The 21,497-nt window shown below is 44.2% G+C and overlaps 1 protein-coding gene and 1 long non-coding RNA gene across 2 annotated transcripts in view; both read left to right on the top strand.

Moving 5' to 3' along the window:
• The window catches only part of LOC144948378 (uncharacterized), a 46,560-nt gene that overhangs the window by 11,853 nt on the left and 13,210 nt on the right, over window positions 1-21,497 (top strand). Inside the window, exons 7-12 of the mRNA XM_078877805.1 lie at window positions 3,771-4,233; window positions 7,119-7,743; window positions 18,617-19,083; window positions 19,438-19,524; window positions 19,750-19,833; window positions 20,368-21,246. Coding sequence (XP_078733931.1) covers window positions 3,771-4,233; window positions 7,119-7,743; window positions 18,617-19,083; window positions 19,438-19,524; window positions 19,750-19,833; window positions 20,368-21,246 — 2,605 coding nt within the window. The remainder of the gene's footprint in view (window positions 1-3,770; window positions 4,234-7,118; window positions 7,744-18,616; window positions 19,084-19,437; window positions 19,525-19,749; window positions 19,834-20,367; window positions 21,247-21,497) is intronic.
• On the top strand, window positions 4,639-6,174 carry LOC144953075 (uncharacterized). The gene is made up of 3 exons (XR_013640754.1): window positions 4,639-4,718; window positions 5,606-5,692; window positions 6,103-6,174. It is a non-coding gene; the product is annotated as an uncharacterized LOC144953075 (long non-coding RNA).

The following is a 21,497-nucleotide window of genomic DNA, read 5'->3' as shown; positions in this document are numbered from 1 at the left end:
ACGTGGGGTGAGAGGTTCCATCATGTAAGAAAGAATACTCGTTTTATACGTTTATTGTCAGTAAAATATTATTTCCCTCATATATATACACAATTTGATGTTAAATTGTGCTTCATTAGAAATTGAATAAGTACGTATTTTATACCTGACAACCCCTTATCAGTGCCTACCTTATTCCAGAACAATTCCGACTGTACAGGTAGTCCCCGAGTTACGACACTCCAACTTACGATATTTCAATCTTACGATGGCGATAGCGATACGATAAATTGCCATCAACAACCTAACATCGTTCAAGTGTGCAGACGACGGACATAATCTTGGTGAGCACAGTACAATATGATACGTTACAATACGTTCAATGCATATATGATACGTAGCTTTAGTGATTTCATTTTAATGTTACCACGAAACGATACGTTCAATGCATGTTAAAAGTTTTTATAGCAGATAGGATTGTTTCGTGAAAAAACTTTCTATTAAATTGCAGTTCATATAGGTAGGCTAAGAATTTCCCTTGTTATTTTGTACTTTACATTTTACCGTGCAATACAATATTGTAATTAATAAATACGTACAGTATATAGTTTATACAGTACTGTACTGTAAATTGTGCTTGTTTTGCTAAATTATCACCATTCTTTAAGACTCCTGGGTAGGCTAGGCCATCTTCGACTTACGGTATTTAAGACTTCCGATGGGGTCGTCGTAACGCATCTCCGTCGTAAGTAGAGGACTACCTGTATTGGTTTTTTCGTTCCCCTTATAAATCTCAACCTTCATCCTATATTCTACTATATACACTACACTACTTTCCACTCCGCTATACACTACACTACTATACACTACACTACTGAATACCTGTCAACCTCTTATCAGTGCCTATTTCTGACCAATTCAGACCTTATTGGTTACCCCGTGCCACTTATACATCTCAACGTTTATCCTACGTAGTCCCATCGCAAGGGAGAAACACAAACAAATAGACGAAACATGTTTGCTCACATTGAAACGACTGTACGTCGTATGGACCTGAAAACTCAATTTCCCTGTACGAGAATACGGGGTAAACCGCATGGGTTGACAGGTATGATATTGTTTTGTTTAGGCAGTATTATCAGGGACTGTATAAAATTTAGGAGGCACAGCAGAGATTTGGGCGGATTTCGTGCTTGTGCGGAATTGCCTTTGTGAATAAGATTTTGAAGTACATTTTGGCCGTCTCTTGTTGTTGTGGAGTCGCCCACTTCTCCGGAGGACAGAAGAGACAACGCATCTCCGAACTTTATTATATTTTTAAATCCTTTATATTAAGCTTGCTTGCTTACGACCGTGCAAATCTTTCGGTCGTTTTTGAACCCACTTCCCGTGATCCAATCGAGCTAACATTTTCCACACAGACTCGTTGTGCGTGACAATTAATGTTCGTGAAAAATTTTTTCTAAAATTTTACACTTTTTAGCACAAAAATATTATATTTAATTACCAATTGCTTAATGGTGCAATGCAATCATCTGACCCATAGGTGGCAGCCATCTCAAGCCAGAGGACTCTAGCCGCCACGCATATAAAGGATTTATAGTGAAAAACTTTGTTTTTACGGGTTATACTTGTTGTATTGTTATTATCTACGACCTGTCCACCTCGTAAGACGGGAGGAGAGGGACAGGGCGGACCGCCTAAACTCTCATGATACAGTTATAAATTATTTTCAGGTCAAAAATAATCTCATCTATTACCTGATTAGTGTTGCTAAGATGCAGCAGTGGATAAACAAATGTTTTTGTTACTTAATATAAATTGTACGTGACATTCACGTCATCCCTGCAGGCACTTGGAAGCACTTCTTTTCAGGGGTCAAGCAACGAAATTATTATTGAATGGTAGCCCTGAATAACGACATCCCAAACTTAAAGTTTTAATTCGTTATATTACGCATACGAGGCCAGAATAACTAGAGGAAATTGGTAATGGTTTCAAATGGCTCATGCATTGACTCATGCATTCCCTCTCACTTGTGCATTAATCTGCTAGTGATTGACCACAGCTCACTGTTCACAGCCACATAAACAGCACCTGCCACCACTGTAATTATGCCACTTTATTGACCACTTCATCTATCTGTTAGTGATAACAATTTTCGCGCACTCAGATTATTAATGCTTGTTATTTTACATGTACTCACGATGTTTTGATTGTATGACTGTAAGAGTCTGCGCAGAAATGAGCGTTGGGTTCAAATTCTCCGACATAATAGCCTTGAGCCAGTGGTAAAGACTCTAGATTCAAATGGCCAGGGTCAATTTATCCATGTGAGAATAACTGTTAACTTGCTGTAAAGTGGTGATAATTTTATCAGCCTTGGAGGGAAGGTGAGTCGACCCCTGACCAAGGAATTTATATACAGCATGTAGTTGACCGTTCTTGCACAGTGTAAAGGCAACATGTTAATTTGGGGGCAAATTACGAGTGTGTGCATGACAGTGGAAACATCTTAAATGTGGAAACACTCTTTGGTTCTTTTGGTAAAGTCACATTGAAAGATAATACATTTAATAATATAATACGACGTTTCGATTGCAACACAAGCAAGCGTCATCAGGTAGAACAAAATTTGAGAGAGAGACAAAACACAGACACGGAGACACACAGACAGACACACAAGCAGAGAGAGACAACACAGACACACAGAGAGACACACACAGAGACCCAATGCCTCTGTGTCGACGCCTTAAATTGAGAGAAATGAGGGGGTTGGGCAAAGAGAGAGGTGGGTCTGCTGGAGCATATAAATTAGCATGTCAATGAATCTACACCGAAGGAAAGAAGATCAAATGGCCCTATGATAGCCTGGTAAATTTTAGAGAGAGAAATAGGCAGTTTGAGAAAAAAAATATACAGTCAAACCTTGGATTGCGAGCATAATTCGTTCCGGAAACGTGTTTGTAATCCAAAGCACTCGTATTTCAAAGCACTCGTATTTCAAAGCACTCTGATATCAGTTGTGATCACGTGACGCTCGTCTTGCAAAACACTCGCAGACCAAGTTACTCGCAATCCAAGGTTTTACTGTATAACATTTTAGAAATGTAATGTAATGCAACAGAGAGTTGGCTAACACAGTTAATGCACCTCTACGGGGAGGATGTAAGTCGTTTTCTCCCTCTGTGTCTTTGTCAAATTTCACACTAAACTTCAAATTTTGCAATCTTTGGAGATCATAATCAACCAGGCTATGCGTTAACTGTGTGTTAGCCGACTGTGTGTTGCATTACATTACATTTCCAAACTATTTGTTACATTTTGTTTTCTCTAACTATTTCTCTCTAAAATTTACCAGGCGCTCATAGGGCCATTCCATCTTCTTTCCCTCGGTCGCTTCGGGGTGGATTCATTGACATGCTAATTTTTCTGCTCCAGCACCTGCCCCAGCAGACCCACCTCTCTCTCTGCCCACCCCCCCTTTCTCTATTTAAGGCCTCGACACAGAGGCATTGGATCTCTGTGTGTCTATGTTGTGTGTCTCTCTGTGTGTCTGTGTTGTCTCTCTCTGCTTGTGTGTCTTGGTGTTTTGTGTCTCTCTCAAATTTTGTTCTACCTGATGACGGTTGCTTGTGCTGCAATCGAAACATCGTACTCTATTATTTAATTATTTTCTTTCTATTTGACTTTACCGAAAGAACCAAAGAGTAATTCCTGCAGTCACGAAATTTTCAAAATGTGGAAACACTGTATATTCCACTTCCCTTAATTCACAATTATCTCTGCAGACACAAACTATGGCATTTACGGTGGCCACCCTGGTGCTGGAGCCGAACGGGGACTTCCCAGCGTGGCTTGAGGCGCAGGGCGTAAACGCGGAGGTGGCCCGGGCCATGGACTCTGAGCTGGGCATCCGGGACTACGGGGTCCTACGCGCCTGCGTCGGGGACGGCATCGTGCGGGCCGAGCTGCTGGCCACGGCACGCGACCGCCTGCCCTTCGGCTTCTACGCCGTGCTGCGGCAGATGGTGAAGGCCCTGCGGGGCGCCGAGCTCCATGACGCCGGGATGCCGCACTCGGACGATGCCGCCGCCTCCTCCGCCTCCCCTGGCGACGTGACGCTGGGAGGCCTGGTGGACGTACTGGTCGCGTTGTTCAGCGGCTTGAGCAGTGAGCTGCTGATGTCCGTGAAAAGACTCGGAGCCATGGATGGTCTTAAGTATGAAATGCCTTCATCTGGTGATGCAATCGGTAATGAAATGATGATGGCTGAAATGGATCGCCCAATGGAGAATGGTAATTGATATTTAATAGCATTAAATAATAGATCTAGCTGATTGACACCATGGATAGCGCACTACATTCACAATATTAGTCTTTGCTTAACCTGAATGTGTAATTTGCACCACTGACACAGGACCACTGATGGAGATGATACCACCATTACACACAGGCAGGGAGACACTTGAGTCAGATTCACTTCGTGCCTACGCGACTGAAACATATTGCCCTGGTGGGTCGTCCCATTGTTTGTGATGGAGACCGCAGCTTGATTTCACCAAATATCAGATGGAATTAAATTTACCATCAACGCTTGAATTGTGTCATTTCTATTTGTGAATTACAAAAACATTGTCCTTTGATTTCAGGTGAGTTGGCAGGAACGCAACCTCCAGATGCGGATGACTCTCAACCCAACCTGCCAGTGGATCGGATTAAAATGAAGCCGTTCAGAGGTAACATCTTGTCAATGTAGAGTGTTGAGTAGCTTATTCGAATATCTCGAATGGGCGACCTCTAGATTCCAAGTCTAGTGTTCTTGATGAGCTAATATACATCTCATTGCTGTTGTTCATTATTCATCACTTCTAAGTTCACATGAGTTTCAAACTGACACTTTGTTGAAAATCATTTCACTATTATGAGCCCTCTATGCTTGTAGATGCCGCTGACTTCACTGACAATGCAATGCTTCCTAGGACATCGGAGCATGGTTCCATGAAATGTTGTCTAATCAAATCTTGGGTAATTGGCTTTTTTTTTGCCAGCAGATATGTCCGTCAATGTACGAATCATGTCGTGTCTTTTTGTGAATCAAAATACACCCTGTCCTTTGATTTCAGGTGAGACAGAAGAAACGCCAACTCCAGATGTGAATGACTCTCAATCCGACCTGCCAGTGGTTCTGATAAAAAATGAATTTTTCGGAGGTAACGTTTATAAGTGTAGAGTGTTGAGTTGTCCAGTTTAGTCAGGGGTATCAATCAGCTTATTCGGATATCCCGAATGGGTGACCCCTCGATTCCAAGTATATTGTTCTTGATGAGCTACTATACATCTCGTTGCTGTTGTTCATTGTTCGTCACTTCTAAGTTCACATCAGTTTCAAACTGACACTTTGTTGAAAATCATTTCACCATTATGAGCCCTCTATGCTTGTAGATGCCGCTGACTTCACTGACAATGCAATGCTTCCTCGGACATCGGAGCATGGTTCCATGAAATGTTGTCTAATCAAATCTTGGGTAATTGGCCTTTTTTTTGCCAGTAGATATGTCCGTCAATGTATGAATCATGTCGTGTCTTTTTGTGAATCAAAATACACCCTGTCTTTTGATTTCAGGTAAAACAGAAGAAACGCCAACTCCAGATGTGAATGACTCTCAATCCGACCTGCCAGTGGTTCTGATAAAAAATGAATCTTTCGGAGGTAACGTTTATAAGTGTAGAGTGTTGAGTTGTCCAGTTTAGTCAGGGGTATCAATCAGCTTATTCGGATATCCGGAATGGGTGACCCCTCGATTCCAAGTATATTGTTCTTGATGAGCTACTATACATCTCGTTGCTGTTGTTCATTGTTCGTCACTTATAAGTTCACATCAGTTTCAAACTGACACTTTGTTGAAAATCATTTCCCTATTATGAGCCCTCTATGCTTGTAGATGCCGCTGACTTCACTGACAATGCAATGCTTCCTCGGACATCGGAGCATGGTTCCATGAAATGTTGTCTAATCAAATCTTGGGTAATTGGTCTTTTTTTGCCAGTAGATATGTCAGTTAATGTATGAATCATGTCGTGTCTTTTTAAATCAAAATACACCCTGTCCTTTGATTTCAGGTGAGACAGAAGAAATGCCAACTCCAGATGTGGATGACTCTCAATCCGACCTGCCAGTGGAACCTTTCATAGGTAATGTCTATAAGTGTGGAGTGTTCAGTGGCCCAATTAAGTCATTGGGATAACTCGGCTTATTCGAATATCTCGAATGAGCGACCTCTAGATTCCAAGTCGACCTCTAGCTCTTAATGAGCGCAGATACATCTTATTGCTTCGGTCGTTAATCATATTGTTACTTATCAGTTCACATCAATTTCAAAGTGACACTTTACTTAAATTATTTCACTGATATGAGCCCTCTATGCTTGTAGATGCCGCTGAATTTACTGAAAATGCAATGCTTCCTCGGACATGGGGGCATGATTACACAATTATCTTCTAATACAATATTTGTTAAGTGGCCCTTTCTTACCAGTAGATATTGTGAGGATATCAATCCAGACCTAGAGGTCATCACGGCCGACAACACAATAGCTTTTCAAATGATTTGTTTTTCATGATTGCATATTTATCTTTTGCATTATTATTTGAGAGTATTTAAGCATCCAATCAAAAGAATATAAAACATTTTTCAAGGCAGAGTTGTATATCTGGAGTCTGTCTTGAATGTGTTCATTTTAAATGTATTTAATACAACTAAAAATAGGTCAAAAGGTCATCACGGCCAATAAAATATATCCCACTACATGTGGACATCTCGTCCTCATTTTTATCCGGTCTTTCAACTGTTGCACAATGACATCCGACCTCCATGGTTTATTCTGACAGTCTCATTATCGCCACCTCTCTGATTTTAGGTATTGCCTTGTTTGACAGTTGACACATACTTCAAGCACTGCTATTAGTCTCTCATCTCCACCTTCATTTCGTTTTATGTATTATCTACTCAAATGCCAGTGCTTATTTTTTACTTGTTAAAAAAAAAGCGCAAACTTTCAATTAGAATGCCCACATCTTAAGAAAAAACTTGTTTTAAATTATGCTCTCCCTTAACGTTGCATCGGAGTCTCACACAGCTCTTATGTTCAAAGCCATGACCTCACAGCAGATCGAGGACGAGGGCTGTACGCTTGCTGTCGAGACGGCCCCCGCTCCGTGGGCACACGAGGCACAGGACGCCATTAAAAATGGAGAAGCAGCCTCCACCTGCACGCAAAAGTACGTGTCACTACCACCAACGGAGGGGTTCTCCTTCGAGTCGTCAGTGGCGAGGCGAAACGGGTTACCCCTGGCAGCCGTTGCACGAAGTCTGACCATCGGAGATAGTGGCTCCAACAATCCGGGTGTGTTGCCGGGATGCGTCGTCCAGAAACCTTACCGCTGCGAGGTTTGCGGGCACTGCTTCTTGAAGCGCGAGTACCTAAAGATCCACCTGCGCACACACACGGGAGAGAAGCCCTACTGCTGCAAGGTGTGCGGCCAGACCTTCTCGGACCAGAGCAACTTCAAGCGGCACCACCGCAAGCACACGGGCGAGAAGCCGTACGGCTGCGAGGTTTGCGGCCAGGCATTCTCGCAGTCCTTCAGTATGAAGGTTCACATGCGCATGCACACGGGCGAGAAGCCCTACCAGTGCGACGTGTGCGGAAAAGCCTTCACGCATGGGTCCAAACTGCGCCACCACCAGCGTATTCACAGAGGGTCGGGCGCCACCACCGCCTGAGAATGGAGAGTTTTGTTTATGGTGCCGCAGACATGTTCACATGCTCCAGGCCAGAGCCTCGTTATGAATGACCCCTATTGTAATCAAAAAAAGTTTAGTGTATAAGAGCACTCCTTTGTTTGGTCATTGGTGCAGCCCTGCAATTCCTTGCCAATGCCATTGCTGGTGGTAGGGAATCTTAATGGACAGAGCTCTAGACATGCGCAGTCGTCTTGGAAGAGGTGGGAGTACCCACACTTTACATCCACACGTGTGACACGCCGATCGACGAACTGTGGTGTACCCATTTATACAGAGGTGAGGGCGGAAGATTGAATAAACTGAGACTTTTGTTTCAACTGCCGCCCTCGGAGATCGAATCAAACCAGCGGACTTGGGGATTGCAAATCCAGTATGCTAACTTATACCACGACAGCATCCTGTTTATGCTTGTTTAAAATGTATGTTTATATGGACAACACCACATGTCAAGCACAACGCGGCGAGGCTTGAAGACATTGAAGTGTTGATCAGACGTTGACAACCCATACTCTTCACACATGTGACATGCTTGGATAAACCTATGTCGTCCTAAAGCTAGCCATTTAAATTATAAAACTCTAAAGTTCACCATTAATGTCAGATCAGCTAGATGTCCCTTCTGAACCTGTTTGGGAGACCTCGCAGTCACCCTTATTATTGATCTATCAAATTGCCAATGACTCACTTGCCATATCCAAGGTTATCACAGACCAGCACAATGGACCCTCGTCCTCCATAATATGTAACTGACTTGTTAGCTGGACGGTCGTTGCACATGCTTGTAGACCAGCACTGTAGCGTCGATGATTGGTAGACCATACGAAGTTTGTGAAACTCCCTGTGGGCGTCGAGGCTTGCCTGGAGAAGGCGATAGAGCAAAATGTGTGCTCCACCTGTTTATGGGGTAGAGCAGTGTTCTTCACCAATTTTCAGAGGGAGGCCACTTTTGCCGATAAGACATCAGTGTGAGGGCCTCCACACCGCCAGCATGGGGTGTTTTCACATTGTCGGGGGCCGCACTAAAGGCTGCTAGTGGTAGTGGGCCTTGCAATGAAGCTCACTGAGATAGAGCGTTGCCTTTTTGCATGTGGGTTTTTTTTCTGGGGACTCGTTTCCTCCCACATGTAAAGACTTAATTGACCGATAACACCTTAATATATAAAGACAATCGCAAAGCTTTGGAATTTATTGGCGGCAACTCACCGCCTCCCTGCCTTCACCGCTTCCCTGCCTTCACCGCTTGTCCGTGATTCCTTTTCGCACCTCCGAGCCACTATCTCCGAAAGTGAGCGGATCCTGTGCAGCACGTTACAATTTGAAATTATAAATTATATGAATGTCATTCAGTGGTGGTGCTAACCTATTGGGGGCCCGATGCAGAAGTCTTATTAGGGGTGGGGAGATATTAAATGGCATTTTACGTTAAATAGCTTGTTAGGTTTATTTTGATTTGAATTTGGGCTGAAATTGTATCCATCCTTATGGTTTCATGAATCCATGGTCCATTGAGCTGCTTGGTACCCGAAGCTTTTGATTGGTTTTGTAATAAACCTTCTCGAGACGGCTTCCAGAATCAGTCCTTTTATTTTCCAACTTCCACAGTTACACACACACACTCCCCGTTGCTGACAGACAACGGAAAGCGGGCAGACTCCCAGCTAAGTCCCCACCGTGCACGTGGCACCCAGAGCCCCGTACGCGCGTGACTCCTGCTCTTTTCGTTCCTCTGTTTCTCCCCCTCTTAATCCCTGGGTCACGTGGTACCCCTAAGCCAATCCTCCGTAGTCAGCGTTGACCGTTCCAGATGGTTCCCCGTCAATCCCGGGACCACGCCTCTGATCCGGCTTCCCATTAGCTGAGGCCCCGATCGGCCAGGCCAATCACCCCTGCTAACATGCCGTGATCACGCCGAGGCCATGCTCCCTGGCTCACCCCTTATTGGCTACAAAGCGGGACCGGCAAGCCAATCCCCACGTGAGCCCTACATGGCTCTTATTACAGTTTGCTCGTGCCTTCCATTGGTTATTGTTCCTCCGAGGGCGAAGGTGGTTTTATGTATTTGTAATCGAGTTGTAAATTGTATGAAATAAAATTGTTTTTAACTACCGTCTCTTTGTCAATGCACTATGTTGATCATAGTTTAACCATACTTGGCCACACTTCTCATTGCAAGTTGGTGGGGGGGTAGGGGAGATCGCTGGTAGAAGTACCAGTGCAGATATCGATCACCACTGATGTTAGCCGTAGCCTAACCGCTGCACCACTGCTCCACTCTGAAATGAGTAGTTTTGGTAAAACTTAATTGAAAACATTTTTGGGAGAGATTCAAAAATCAATCTGGTCACCTTAACAAACATTAACCAATCAAAAAATGTGCTTCACTTTCAGTTCTGATGAAATTGGGTGCAAAAGTAATGATTTTGTAACGTGATTACTTTGGCCATATAATTTGTTCGGTTTGATAACCGTTTTATCTAAAACCAAGATAACATTTCTTAAAATATTAAATTTGAGCTCACGTCGATGAGCCCATGTATATATTTTTCTCACATTTACGGTTATATGTTGAATGTTAACAGGGCTAACTAGTGGCCTGCTGTATTGCAAGGTGTTGCAGAATATGCTTTGTAGAGCTCGGTGTAATATTAAATCCCTTAAAGCTTCAGCACATAACCACGTATGTATGTAGAACTTCTTTCACACCTTGCGTAGCAAACTATGCTAATCGGAGGTGCGGGGAAAGGACAACAAACCAAACAGTAAAAAAAGTTCTAAATAAAAGAGTTCAATCTAGATAATTTCAAATTGGATAGCTCCAGTGGCTCCCAAATATCGGAGTGAAGAGCGTTCTCGATGGCCGTCGCTCATCTGAAACCGGCCGTGTTCCGCAATCTTCTTTAGTGCTGCCTAACGGCGTGTGCGACTTCACGATGATATTGGTCTCGGTCTAGCACGGCGTGTAGAGTTTGTGCTGTTGTTAATTGTAGCCATGTTTTGATGTTACTGAGCCATGTCGTTTTTGGCCGTCCTGGTCGTTTTTTCCCTTCGATTTTTCCTTCCAGGATTAGCTTTAATAGCTGGTATTTGTGGTCGTTTCGGGCAATGTGGCCTAGGTAGTAACACTGTTCCGCAATGGGGGATGGATATTTTTAAATCCTTTATATTAAGTTCGCTTGCTTACTTAGGACCTTGCAAATCTTTCGGTCGTTTTTTAACCCACTTCCCGTGATCCAATCGAGCTGACATTTTGCACACATACTCGTTGTGCGTGACAATGTACGTGAAAATGTTTTTCCAAAATTTTACACTTTTTAGGACAAATATATTTAATTACCAATTGCTTAATGGTGCAATGCAATCATCTGACCCATAGGTGGCAGCCATCTCAAGCCAGATGACGAGAGGACTCTCGCCGCCACGCATATGAAGGATTTATAGTGAAAAACTTTGTTTTTACGGGTTAATTTTTTACTTCTTTTAAACGGTGCCGTCAATATCCATTGGACATAATCAATGCCACGAATTTGTCACAGAAGTCATGGTGGTTACTAAAATCGTGAGTTTGAAGTTCGTGAAGTCTTGGAAATGGCTGTATAAATATTTTAGACACTTTATTGTCTTTCAATATGTAGGGGAGGAGTGCAACCACAATTATTGTATTGTGATCGTTCCGTTAATTATTGTTCTTTTCACCAACACCTTGGCCGTTCGAGTAAAAATCACCTTGGGTAAATTTGTAGCCATTGAGCCATAACAGTTGGCTTAGCTGCAGAATGAGCATCTCGCAAACGAAAGGTGAGGTAAAATCCTGACCTAGCACTTCCTTCAAGGGTCGAACAAATAAGTGCCACTGTTGGCAAATCAACAGTAATCGTCCTCTTGGTTCTTTCGGTAAAGTCACGTAGAATGGAAATAATAATAAACCAATAAAATATTTCTCACGACGTTTTGGCCACAACGCAAGCAGCACTTCAGGTGGAGAGCAGGTCTGTCGAGTAGACAGAGTCTGAATGACACACTCCAGGCTTGGAGCGACTATTTAATCTGGGATGGAGGGGGGAAGGGCGCCTTGACAAGAATTTGCATATCAAGAGAAATTTAGCATATTTATGGGAAATGCAGATATGCGATTAGTGCTACTTGTGAAATGCGTAGGAGGTTTGGCGGGGGGTTTAAAGTCATTATGCCCGTGCATTATGCAGGATTAGCAGCAACAAAGGGAGGGGATAGGGGTAACATTAATAAAGGGAAGGAATGTTAATAGTATGTAGCTGCAGTAACTAAACCACCACGTAAACAACTAAAGTATAAACTACATAGTTTTCGATTTAAAGCTTTCTACTATGTAGTTTATATAAAGTATAAACTACATAGTATCATCAGTATACTAAATATACTCTCCAATAAGCTCAGCTACTAACAGTAAGTAATACATTACAATTCTATGTCGCAAAAAATATAAAATGCTTCCAGCTAAACTTTATTCTCTTACATCACACGATTTGCAAATTCTTTTGTCAAGGCGCCCTGCCCCCCTCCATCCCAGCTGAAATAGTCGCTCCAAGCCTGGAGTGTGTCATTCAGACTCTGTCTACTCGACAGACCTGCTCTCCACCTGAGGACGGCTGCTTGCGTTGTGGCCGAAACGTCGTGAGAATTATTTTTTTTTATTTTTTTTACTTTATTATTTTCATTCTACGTGACTTTACCGAAAGAACCAAGAAGATGAATCCCTGCAGTCACGAAAGCTTTAAATCGAAAAGGTAATCGTCCTATGCAAAGACTCGCTCCCTGCCATAGGAATGTGCAATTCCCACCATGTTCTCTCATGGGCTGTAAATGGGAACTGACCAGCACCTCATTACTAGCACCACATCTCATGCAGAGAGAGTCCTGACCTATACCCATCTGGCAGTTCAGCATTTGTTTAAGCAAGCCTGACTGCTGATGAGATACTGTGCGTCATAACTGGTCCAGAGATTTGCTTGTAATTATACCGATTTGCAAAAAAAATGCATACTCCCAGAAGGCTGTGGGTGGCCGGTGGGATGTGTACAAATATTTGATAATAACTGACACCTTTTTTTTTTACAAGGAGTCATATTTACATAGACCACAATACCTGCAGTCATAATGCAAACAAAAAACATAACTCTGATAATGTGCACTGTCCTTGAAGTTGATTGGTCCACACCCGAGACAGACAAAAGGTGTCAGTTTTGTTGCCAGATAGAAGGGTAAAACACCAATTATATTTTTACTGGCAAATGAGGTTCCAATGGTGTAAATGCTTACCCCAAGCTCTCATACTCTGATGGTGCATTTTCTTTGAGTTGTGCGCCTTTTGGCGTCATCTGGTCCAACCCATGTGAGACTAGGCTCTAAGGAAAGCTGTCTCGGGTGTGGACCAATCAACTTCAAGGACAGTGTACATTATCAGAGTTATGTTTTTTGTTTGCATTATGACTGCAGGTATTGTGGTCTATGTAAACATGACTCCTTGTAAAAAAAAAAAAGGTGTCAGTTTTGTTGCCAGATAGAAGGGTAAAAAAACTATTATATTTTTACTGGCAAATGAGGTTCCAATGGTGTAAATACCCTCATTTTGTTTGCAGAAAGTACCATTCCAGGTGAAGTAAGTGTTGGTAAGGCAGTGCCTAACCAGAGTAGAAGCATCAGGGTTCAGTCTATGTTGGACTAAGTCTTCAATTATTGCTATGGTGTCAGGTACCGGAACCTTGGTGAACAGAGAAACCACATCAAAGCTGACGAGACAATCATCTGGGGACAGTGAAATGTCCTTGATTAGAGAGACCAAGTGAGCTGAGTTATATACTGCTGAGTCTTGCCAGTGAAAGGAAGCAAGGTATCAGAAAGAAAACGGGCCAGTTTGTAGGTAGGTGAGTTGATCGTGGACACGATGCGCCGAAGTGGAGTGCCTTCTTTATGGATCTTAGGAAGACCATAGAATCTGGGTGTTCTAGCAGTCGAAGGCTTTAGGGAGAGCCACTTGACTGGTTCGATTAGAGAAGTCGAACTGGTAATGATATTGTTGGTTTTTGTAGTCAGGCTGTTAGTAGGATCTTTATTGATTTTGGAGTAGCTACCATCATTGAGAAGGTCCTGGATTTTGTTGTATGTGATTTTATCCATGATAACAGTGGCATTGCCCTTGTCGGCCGAGAGGATGACTATGTCATCCCTCTTTTTCAAATTTGCGAGTTCAGACCGCTCGTCTTTGCTGATGTTACTAATGGGTTTCTTAGCATTTTTAAGGATGGTGGCAATTTCAGCTCTAGCAACGTTTGTCGGGATGTGTCCCAAGCCTTTGAGGGCTACGTCGACCTGGGAGATTATATCCTCCACTGGGATATGTTTAGGGGTAACTGCGAAATTCAATATTTTTGTTGTGCCCGTATTGAAACGGATGCACGCCGGTGTGGACCTGAAAACTCAATTTCCCTGTGACAAAGAACACGGGGTTATAAACCCCACGATGGGTTGACAGCTATGTAGTTGCGATTCATCAACCATCGGTGTTATCACCGCACGTGTCAAATGATGATGTGTGATGATTATATCACTGTGTAACAATAAAAACACGTTTTTTGTTCCTGGGTAGTGTTAATTTATAATTGCATATGCCTCAAAAGTACAGAAAATGGCTATTATTCTCCAAAAACTTTGCTTTTGTGAACAGGACAGTGATATTTTGAAATTTACCTATTTTCAATGAGACAATGTGTGCATTTGTGTCATTCCTTCACATAAAGTCCTGGTCACAAAAGCAAAGTTTGCGGATAATAGCCATTTTCTATACTTTTGAAGCATTATCAATTAAAAAATAACGCTTACTACCCAGGAACAACATTTGTGTTACATAGTGAATTAACACATTCCTGCGTAGGGAGCTGGTAGGAACGTTGGTCAATGGCCAGGGTCAACGGCGGCGTGGTGTATTCCGCAAATATGGCCGACTGTGAGGGCGGGCATAAGCCGGCGTGAGTAGGTTAAACGTTGAGTTTTATAAGGGGACCACGGGGTGACCAGCCCCTCCCCACCCAGCCCCTCCCAGCCCCTCCCCACCAGCCCCTCCCCACCCAGCCCACCCTCCCCAACCAGCCCCTCCCCACCCTCCCCTCCCCACCCTCCCCAACCAGCCCCTCCCCACCCTCCCCAACCAGCCCCTCCCCACCCAGCCCCTCCCTACCCTCCCCTCCCCACCTAGCCCCTCCCTCCCCACCCAGCCCCTCCCCACCCTCCCCACCCAGCCAACCCCACCCCTCCCATTTTTGGATGCACGACGTACGGACGGACACAATAATCCCCTGTGGGCTGGTGTAACCAGGAGGTTCCTACCATTAACATTGTTATTGTTGTGCAAATTGGCAGTGGTGCCTGACTCGGCTGAATCTGCAGCCCGGCAGCGACAGAGGAGAAGCAGCGAGAGGCCTCGTCGCTGCCTGCTATTCACTCGCTTATAGTTCTACTGTGTTCACTACATCTCTGCCGTGTTCACTACATCTGCTGTGTTCACTACATCGTGTTCACTACATCTCTACCGTGTTCACTACATCTGCTGTGTTCACTACATCGTGTTCACTACATCTCTGTCGTGTCCACTACATCTGCTGTCGTGTTCACTACATCTCTGCCGTGTTCACTACATCTGCTGTCGTGTTCACTACATCTGCTGTCGTGTTCACTACATCTCTGCCGTGTTCACTACATCTCTGCCGTGTTCACTACATCTCTGCCGTGTTCACTACATCTCTGCCGTGTTCACTAAATCTCTGCCGTGTTCACTATCATCTCTGCCGTGTTCACTACATCTCTGGCGTGTTCACTGTCATCTCTGTCGTGTTCACTACATCTCTGCCGTGTTCACTACATCGTATTCACTACCTCTGCGGCGATAACGATAGTTCGTGCGTTCTTTATAATATTCACACGCAAGTATTTCTATACATACATCTATATTTCTATATATATAATACACATACATCTCTATTTCTATATATATAATACACATACATCTCTTTCTATACACACACAAACATCTCATCCTCGCAGCAAGTCCCATCGCCCGCGAGTTGTGTGAATTCGACGAGCCGGCGTTGTCGTAAAAGGTGAGTTAAGTGATTAATAAACCCCACCCCCACTTAGTGTAAATAGAGATTATATAGGTTAGATTATATATCCCAACGATTGCCACTCCACTGCTGGATGAGTGCCGGGAGATTCTCCACCACCCACCCACACGCCGCTTTCTGCTGCTGCTGATCGTTGTGGAGTTATAGTGTCCATACTTCACCACGCTGGTCTCGCGTCTTCACGAGGGTCCACCACGGGGTCTTTCACCTACAGTATGTGTACACTATAACTGGCTTTCACCTACAGTATGTGTACAGTATATGTACAGTATAACTGGCTTGCACGCACAGTATAACTCATTTACGTACAGTATAGTACTGTATAACTGTTTTTCACGTACAGTATAGTACTGTATAACTGTCTTTCGCGTACAGTATGTGCAAAGTATAACTTTCGCGTACAGTATAGTGCGGTATAACCGTCTTTCACGTACAGTACACGTACAGTATAACTGTCTTTCGCGTACAGTGTACGTACAGTATAACTGTCTTTCACATACAGTATACGTACGGTACACAGTGCACGCACAGTGTAACTACGCACAGTACGTGTACTGTACGTGCAAGACAGTATACAGCATAACTGTTCGTATACTGTACGCAAAGACAGTATACTGTATAACTGTACGTGAAAGACAGTACCACTGTACGTGAAAGACCCCGTGGTCGGTTGCCGGCAGTCCCAACGATTGCCACTCCACTGCTGGATGAGGGCCGGGAGATTCTCCGTCTCCTCCCCACGCCGCTGCTGATCACTTGGTCCATACTTCACCACTTTTGGTCGGTGGGGGGGTCAATCGCGAGTTTTGTTGGAGGAAGACGGTGACGCACGTGGATAGGGTGGTCCACATGTCTTGTGACCCCCACCCCCCTCCTTAATTACATTATCTATAACTATGTATTTTATATTCTTGGTTCTTTCGGTAAAGTCACGTAGAAGGGAAATAATAAAATGATATGAATATGAAACAATACATTCTCACGACGTTTCGACTGCAACACAAGCAAATCATCATCAGGTGTGAAATCCACAGTAAGAAAATGTGAAAAATTTGAAATTTTCTTGCTGTGGATTTCACATCTGATGATGATTGCTTGTGTTGCAGTCGAAACGTCGTGATAATTTATATTGTTTTATATTTTTCTAATTTTATTTCCCTTCTACGTGACTTTACCGAAAGAACCAAGAATATGAATCCCTGAAGTCACGAAAGCTTTAAAAATATATATATATAATTTTAAGTAAAGTGTATTTTAAAACGTAAATGAATATGAACTAAATAATGTTAGCAGTCAGTTAATGGGGGGGGGGGGGGGGTCACAAGACTTCTGGACCACATGCAACGTTGCATAACGAATCAACGATTGGTAGCGAATGCTACCTAATTACGGATTGTGCTTAGTTATTGTTTTTGTGATCTTTACAGGAAATATTGGGACGCGTTGCACGATACCCGTCTACGGTAAGGTATCGTTTTCGTATGTAAGAGGCCAGAATAACGAGAGGGAATTGTACTCTTTGGTTTTTTCGGTAAACAAATAAATTAAATCACGACGTTTCGAAGGCAACACAAGCCTCCGTCTTCAGGTTGCACCCGTCACAGCAAAATCACTGGATCAGTGATTTGATCCGTCACAGTGATTTGATCCGTCACAGCAAAAATCAGTGGATCAAGATGCAGTAATTTGATCCGTCACAGTGATTTGATCCGTCACAGCAAAAATCACTGGATCAAATCACTGTGATTTGATCCGTCAGTGATTTGATCCGTCACAGCAAAAATCACTGGATCTTGATCCAGTGATTTTTGCTGTGACGGATCAAAAATCACTGGATCTTGATCCAGTGATTTTTGCTGTGACGGTGCCACCTTGTGTTGCCTTCGAAACGTCGTGATTTCATTTATGCTCTTAGTTTTTTCGGTAATATTTTTCTTAATTTTAATTTCATTTTTTACCTACGTGACTTTACCGAAAAAACGAAGAGTATGAATCCTTGCAGTCACGAAAGCTTCAAATCTAGAAGTCATTTAATTTATTTGTTTTTCTGTATGGATCCTTGCAGTCACGAAAGCTTCATTGGTTTCAAATGGCTCGTAGATTTACACTCGCCTTTGCATGATTAGTCTCGCGATGGGCCACATCTGCGTTCAAGCTACGTATGATAATTACGTTACTTTAATGACTCTCCACGTGTTGTTGGTAAGAATCTGCGGTTCATCTCACTCGGATTATATTATCGATGTTTGTTATTTTACGTGTGCTCACGATGTTGTGTTGTGTATGCCTGTAAAAGTCTTCCTGCTGTTGGCTTGAATTTTTTTTTCTAAATCGGCAACCCCTGACCCAGTGGTAAAAACTCTACATTTAAATGGCCGGGATCAGTTTACCCATGGGGTAATCACTCTTTTAATTTGCCATAAGGCGCTGCTAATTTTGATCAACCCTTGAGGGGGAAGGTGAGTCAACACCTGAACTGGAATTGAGTTTGTACTTAACTGCTCTTGCACTGTGTAAAGGCAACAAACATGTTCATTTGGGACAAATTGTATATCCATGTTAGTGTACAAATGCTCTATGTGGAAACTATAGATTCCAATTCCCTGAATTTACAATTATTTCTACAGCCACAAAATATGGCGGCGTGTGCGGTGGCCACCCCGTTGCTGGAGCCAAGCGGGGACTTCCCGGCGTGGCTGGAGGCGCAGGGTGTGAACACGGAGGTGGCCCGGGCCATGGACTCAGAGCTGGGCATCCGGGACTACGGGGTCCTGCGCGCCTGCGTCGGGGACGGCCTCGTGCGGGCCGAGCTGCTGGCCGCGGCACGCGACCGCCTGCCCTTCGGCTTCTACGCCGTGCTGCGGCAGGTGGTGAAGGCCTTGCAGGGCGCCGAGCCCCACGACGCTGGGACGGCGCGCTGGGATGATGCCACCGCCATCAAGGCCTCCCCTGGCGACGTGACGCTGGGAGGCCTGATGGACGTGCTGCTCGCGCTGTTCAGCGGCTTGAGCCGCGAGCTGCTGATGTCCGTGCAAAGACTCGGAGCCATGGACGGTCTTAAGTATGAAGTGCCTTCTCCTTCAGCCGGTGATGCAGTCGGTAATGAAATTATGACGGCCGAAATGGATCGTTCAATGGAGAATGGTAATTGATATTTAATAGCATTAAATAATATATCTAGCTGATTGACACCATGGATTGCGCACTAAATTCACAATATTAGTTTTTGCTTAACCTGAATGTGTAATTTGCACCACTGAAACAGCAGCACTGATGGAGATGATTCCACCATTAGACCCAAGCAGGGAGACGCTTGAGTCTGATTCACTTCCTGCCCACATGACTGAAACGCATTGCCCTGGTGGTTCGCCCCATTGTTGGTGGTGGAGCCCACAGCTTGATTTAACGAAATATCAGACAGAATGAAAATATCTGTCAATGCATGAATCGTATCTTTTCTACTTGTGAATCAAAAGTGACCATGTCCCTTAATTTCAGGTGAGATTGAAGAAACGCCACCTCCAAATGTGGATGACACTCAACCCAACCTGCTAGTGGATCGGATTAAAATGGAGCCATTCGGAGGTAACATCTTGTCAATGTAGAGTGTTGAGTGGTCCAGTTCAGTAAGGGAGATAACTCAGCTTATTCGAATATCTCGAATGGGCGACCTCTAGATTCCAAGTCTAGTGTTCTTGATGAGCTCAGATACATCTTATTGCTTCTATCGTCAATCATTCATCACTTCTCAGTTCAAATGAACACTTTGTTGAAAATTATTTCACTAATATAAGCCCTCTGTGCTTGTAGATGCTGCTGAATTTCCTGACAATGCAATGCTTCCTCGGACATCGGAGCATGGTTCCATGATGTGTATTTCTAATCCGATCTTTGGTAAGTGGCCCTGTTTTACCAGTATATATTGTAAATGTATAAATCCAGACCTACAACTTCATATTGTTTTTAAGTTATTTGTTTTTAATGCTTGCACATTTATATGTTTGCATTATTTTCATGGGTGTGTACGTGTCCAATGAACAGAATATAAAACACATTTTTCAAGGCACAGTTTTATATTTGAAGTCTGTCTAGAATTGTCTTAATTTAAAATATATTTACTGCAACTAAAAAAATAGGTCAAAAGGTCATCACGGCCAATAAAATCGCTGCCACTACATGTGGATATCTCATTTTTGTTCGGTATTTCAGCTGTTGCACAATGACACCCAACCTCCACGTTCTATTCTGACAATCTCATCATCACCACCTTCATTTAATTTTGTCTTATCTTTAGTTGTCAAGCCTTCAGGTACCTACTCAAATGCCAGTGCTTATTTTACTTGATGAACAAAAAAAGCACAAACGTTCAATCAGAATGCCCACAACTTTACAAAAAAACCTCTTGTTTAAAATCATGCTCTCCCTTAGATAAAGTTTCATTGGAGTCTCACGCCGCTCTCGCGTTCAAAGTTGTGAACTCGCAGCAGATCGAGGACGAGGGCTGTACGCTTGCTGTCGAGACGGCCCCTGCTCTGTGGGCACACGGGGCACAGGACGCTATTCTAAACGAAGAAGCGGCCTCCACCTGTGCACGTGAGTACGTGTCACTGCCGCCAACGGAGGGGTGCTCCTTCGAGCCGTCAGTGGCGAGCCGAAATGGGTTCCTCCCGGCAGCCGTTGCACGAAGTCTGACCATCGGAGGGAGTGGCTCCTACGAGCCGGGCGTGTGGTTTGCCACCGCCGAGCACTCGAGGAAGAATACAAATCTGTCGCCGGGACGCATAGTCCAGAAACCTTACCGCTGCGAAGTATGCGGGCACTGCTTCTCGCAGGGCGGGCACCTGAAGATCCACCTGCGTACGCACACAGGGGAGAAGCCCTACCGCTGCAAGGTGTGCGGCCAGACCTTTTCGCAGCAGTGCAGCCTCAAACGGCACCATCGCAAGCACACGGGCGAGCGTCCGCACCGCTGCGGGGAGTGCGGGCGCGGCTTCTCGCAGCCCAACGACCTGCGGGCGCACGAGCGCACGCACACGGGCGAGAAGCCGTACGGCTGCCAAGTGTGCGGCCAGGCATTCTCGCGGTCCTCTAGCATGAAGATTCACATGCGCACACACACGGGCGAGAAGCCCTACCGCTGCGACGTGTGCGGACAAGCCTTCACGCGCGCGTTCAGCCTGCGCTTCCACCAGCGTACGCACGGAGGGTCGGGCGCAGCGCCGCTGCCACCACCACCGCCGCCGCCTCAGATGGGGAGTTTTGTTGATGGTGTCACAGACGTTTTTACACGATCCAGGCCAGCGACCCGCTATGAATGAGGCATATTGTCACACACAAAAATTTGTTTTGGTGTATTTTAAGAGCTTTTGAGCACTCGTTAGTTTGTTTATTTAAAAAAAGGTAAAGGTGCAATTACTTGCCCATGCCACTGCTGATGGGAGGACCTCTTCATGGACAGAGCTCTAGACATGCCCAATAGATGGTGTTTTGGCCGATTATTTCCTGCTAGCCTGATGCCTTGGAAGATGTGTGAATACTTACACTTTATCGCTGCACTT

This window comes from Lampetra fluviatilis, chromosome 3, assembly GCF_964198595.1.
Source record: "Lampetra fluviatilis chromosome 3, kcLamFluv1.1, whole genome shotgun sequence".
Lineage (NCBI taxonomy): Eukaryota > Metazoa > Chordata > Hyperoartia > Petromyzontiformes > Petromyzontidae > Lampetra > Lampetra fluviatilis.
The sequence above is the reverse complement of the archived record's forward strand: the minus strand, read 5'-3'. Positions and strand labels throughout refer to the sequence as shown.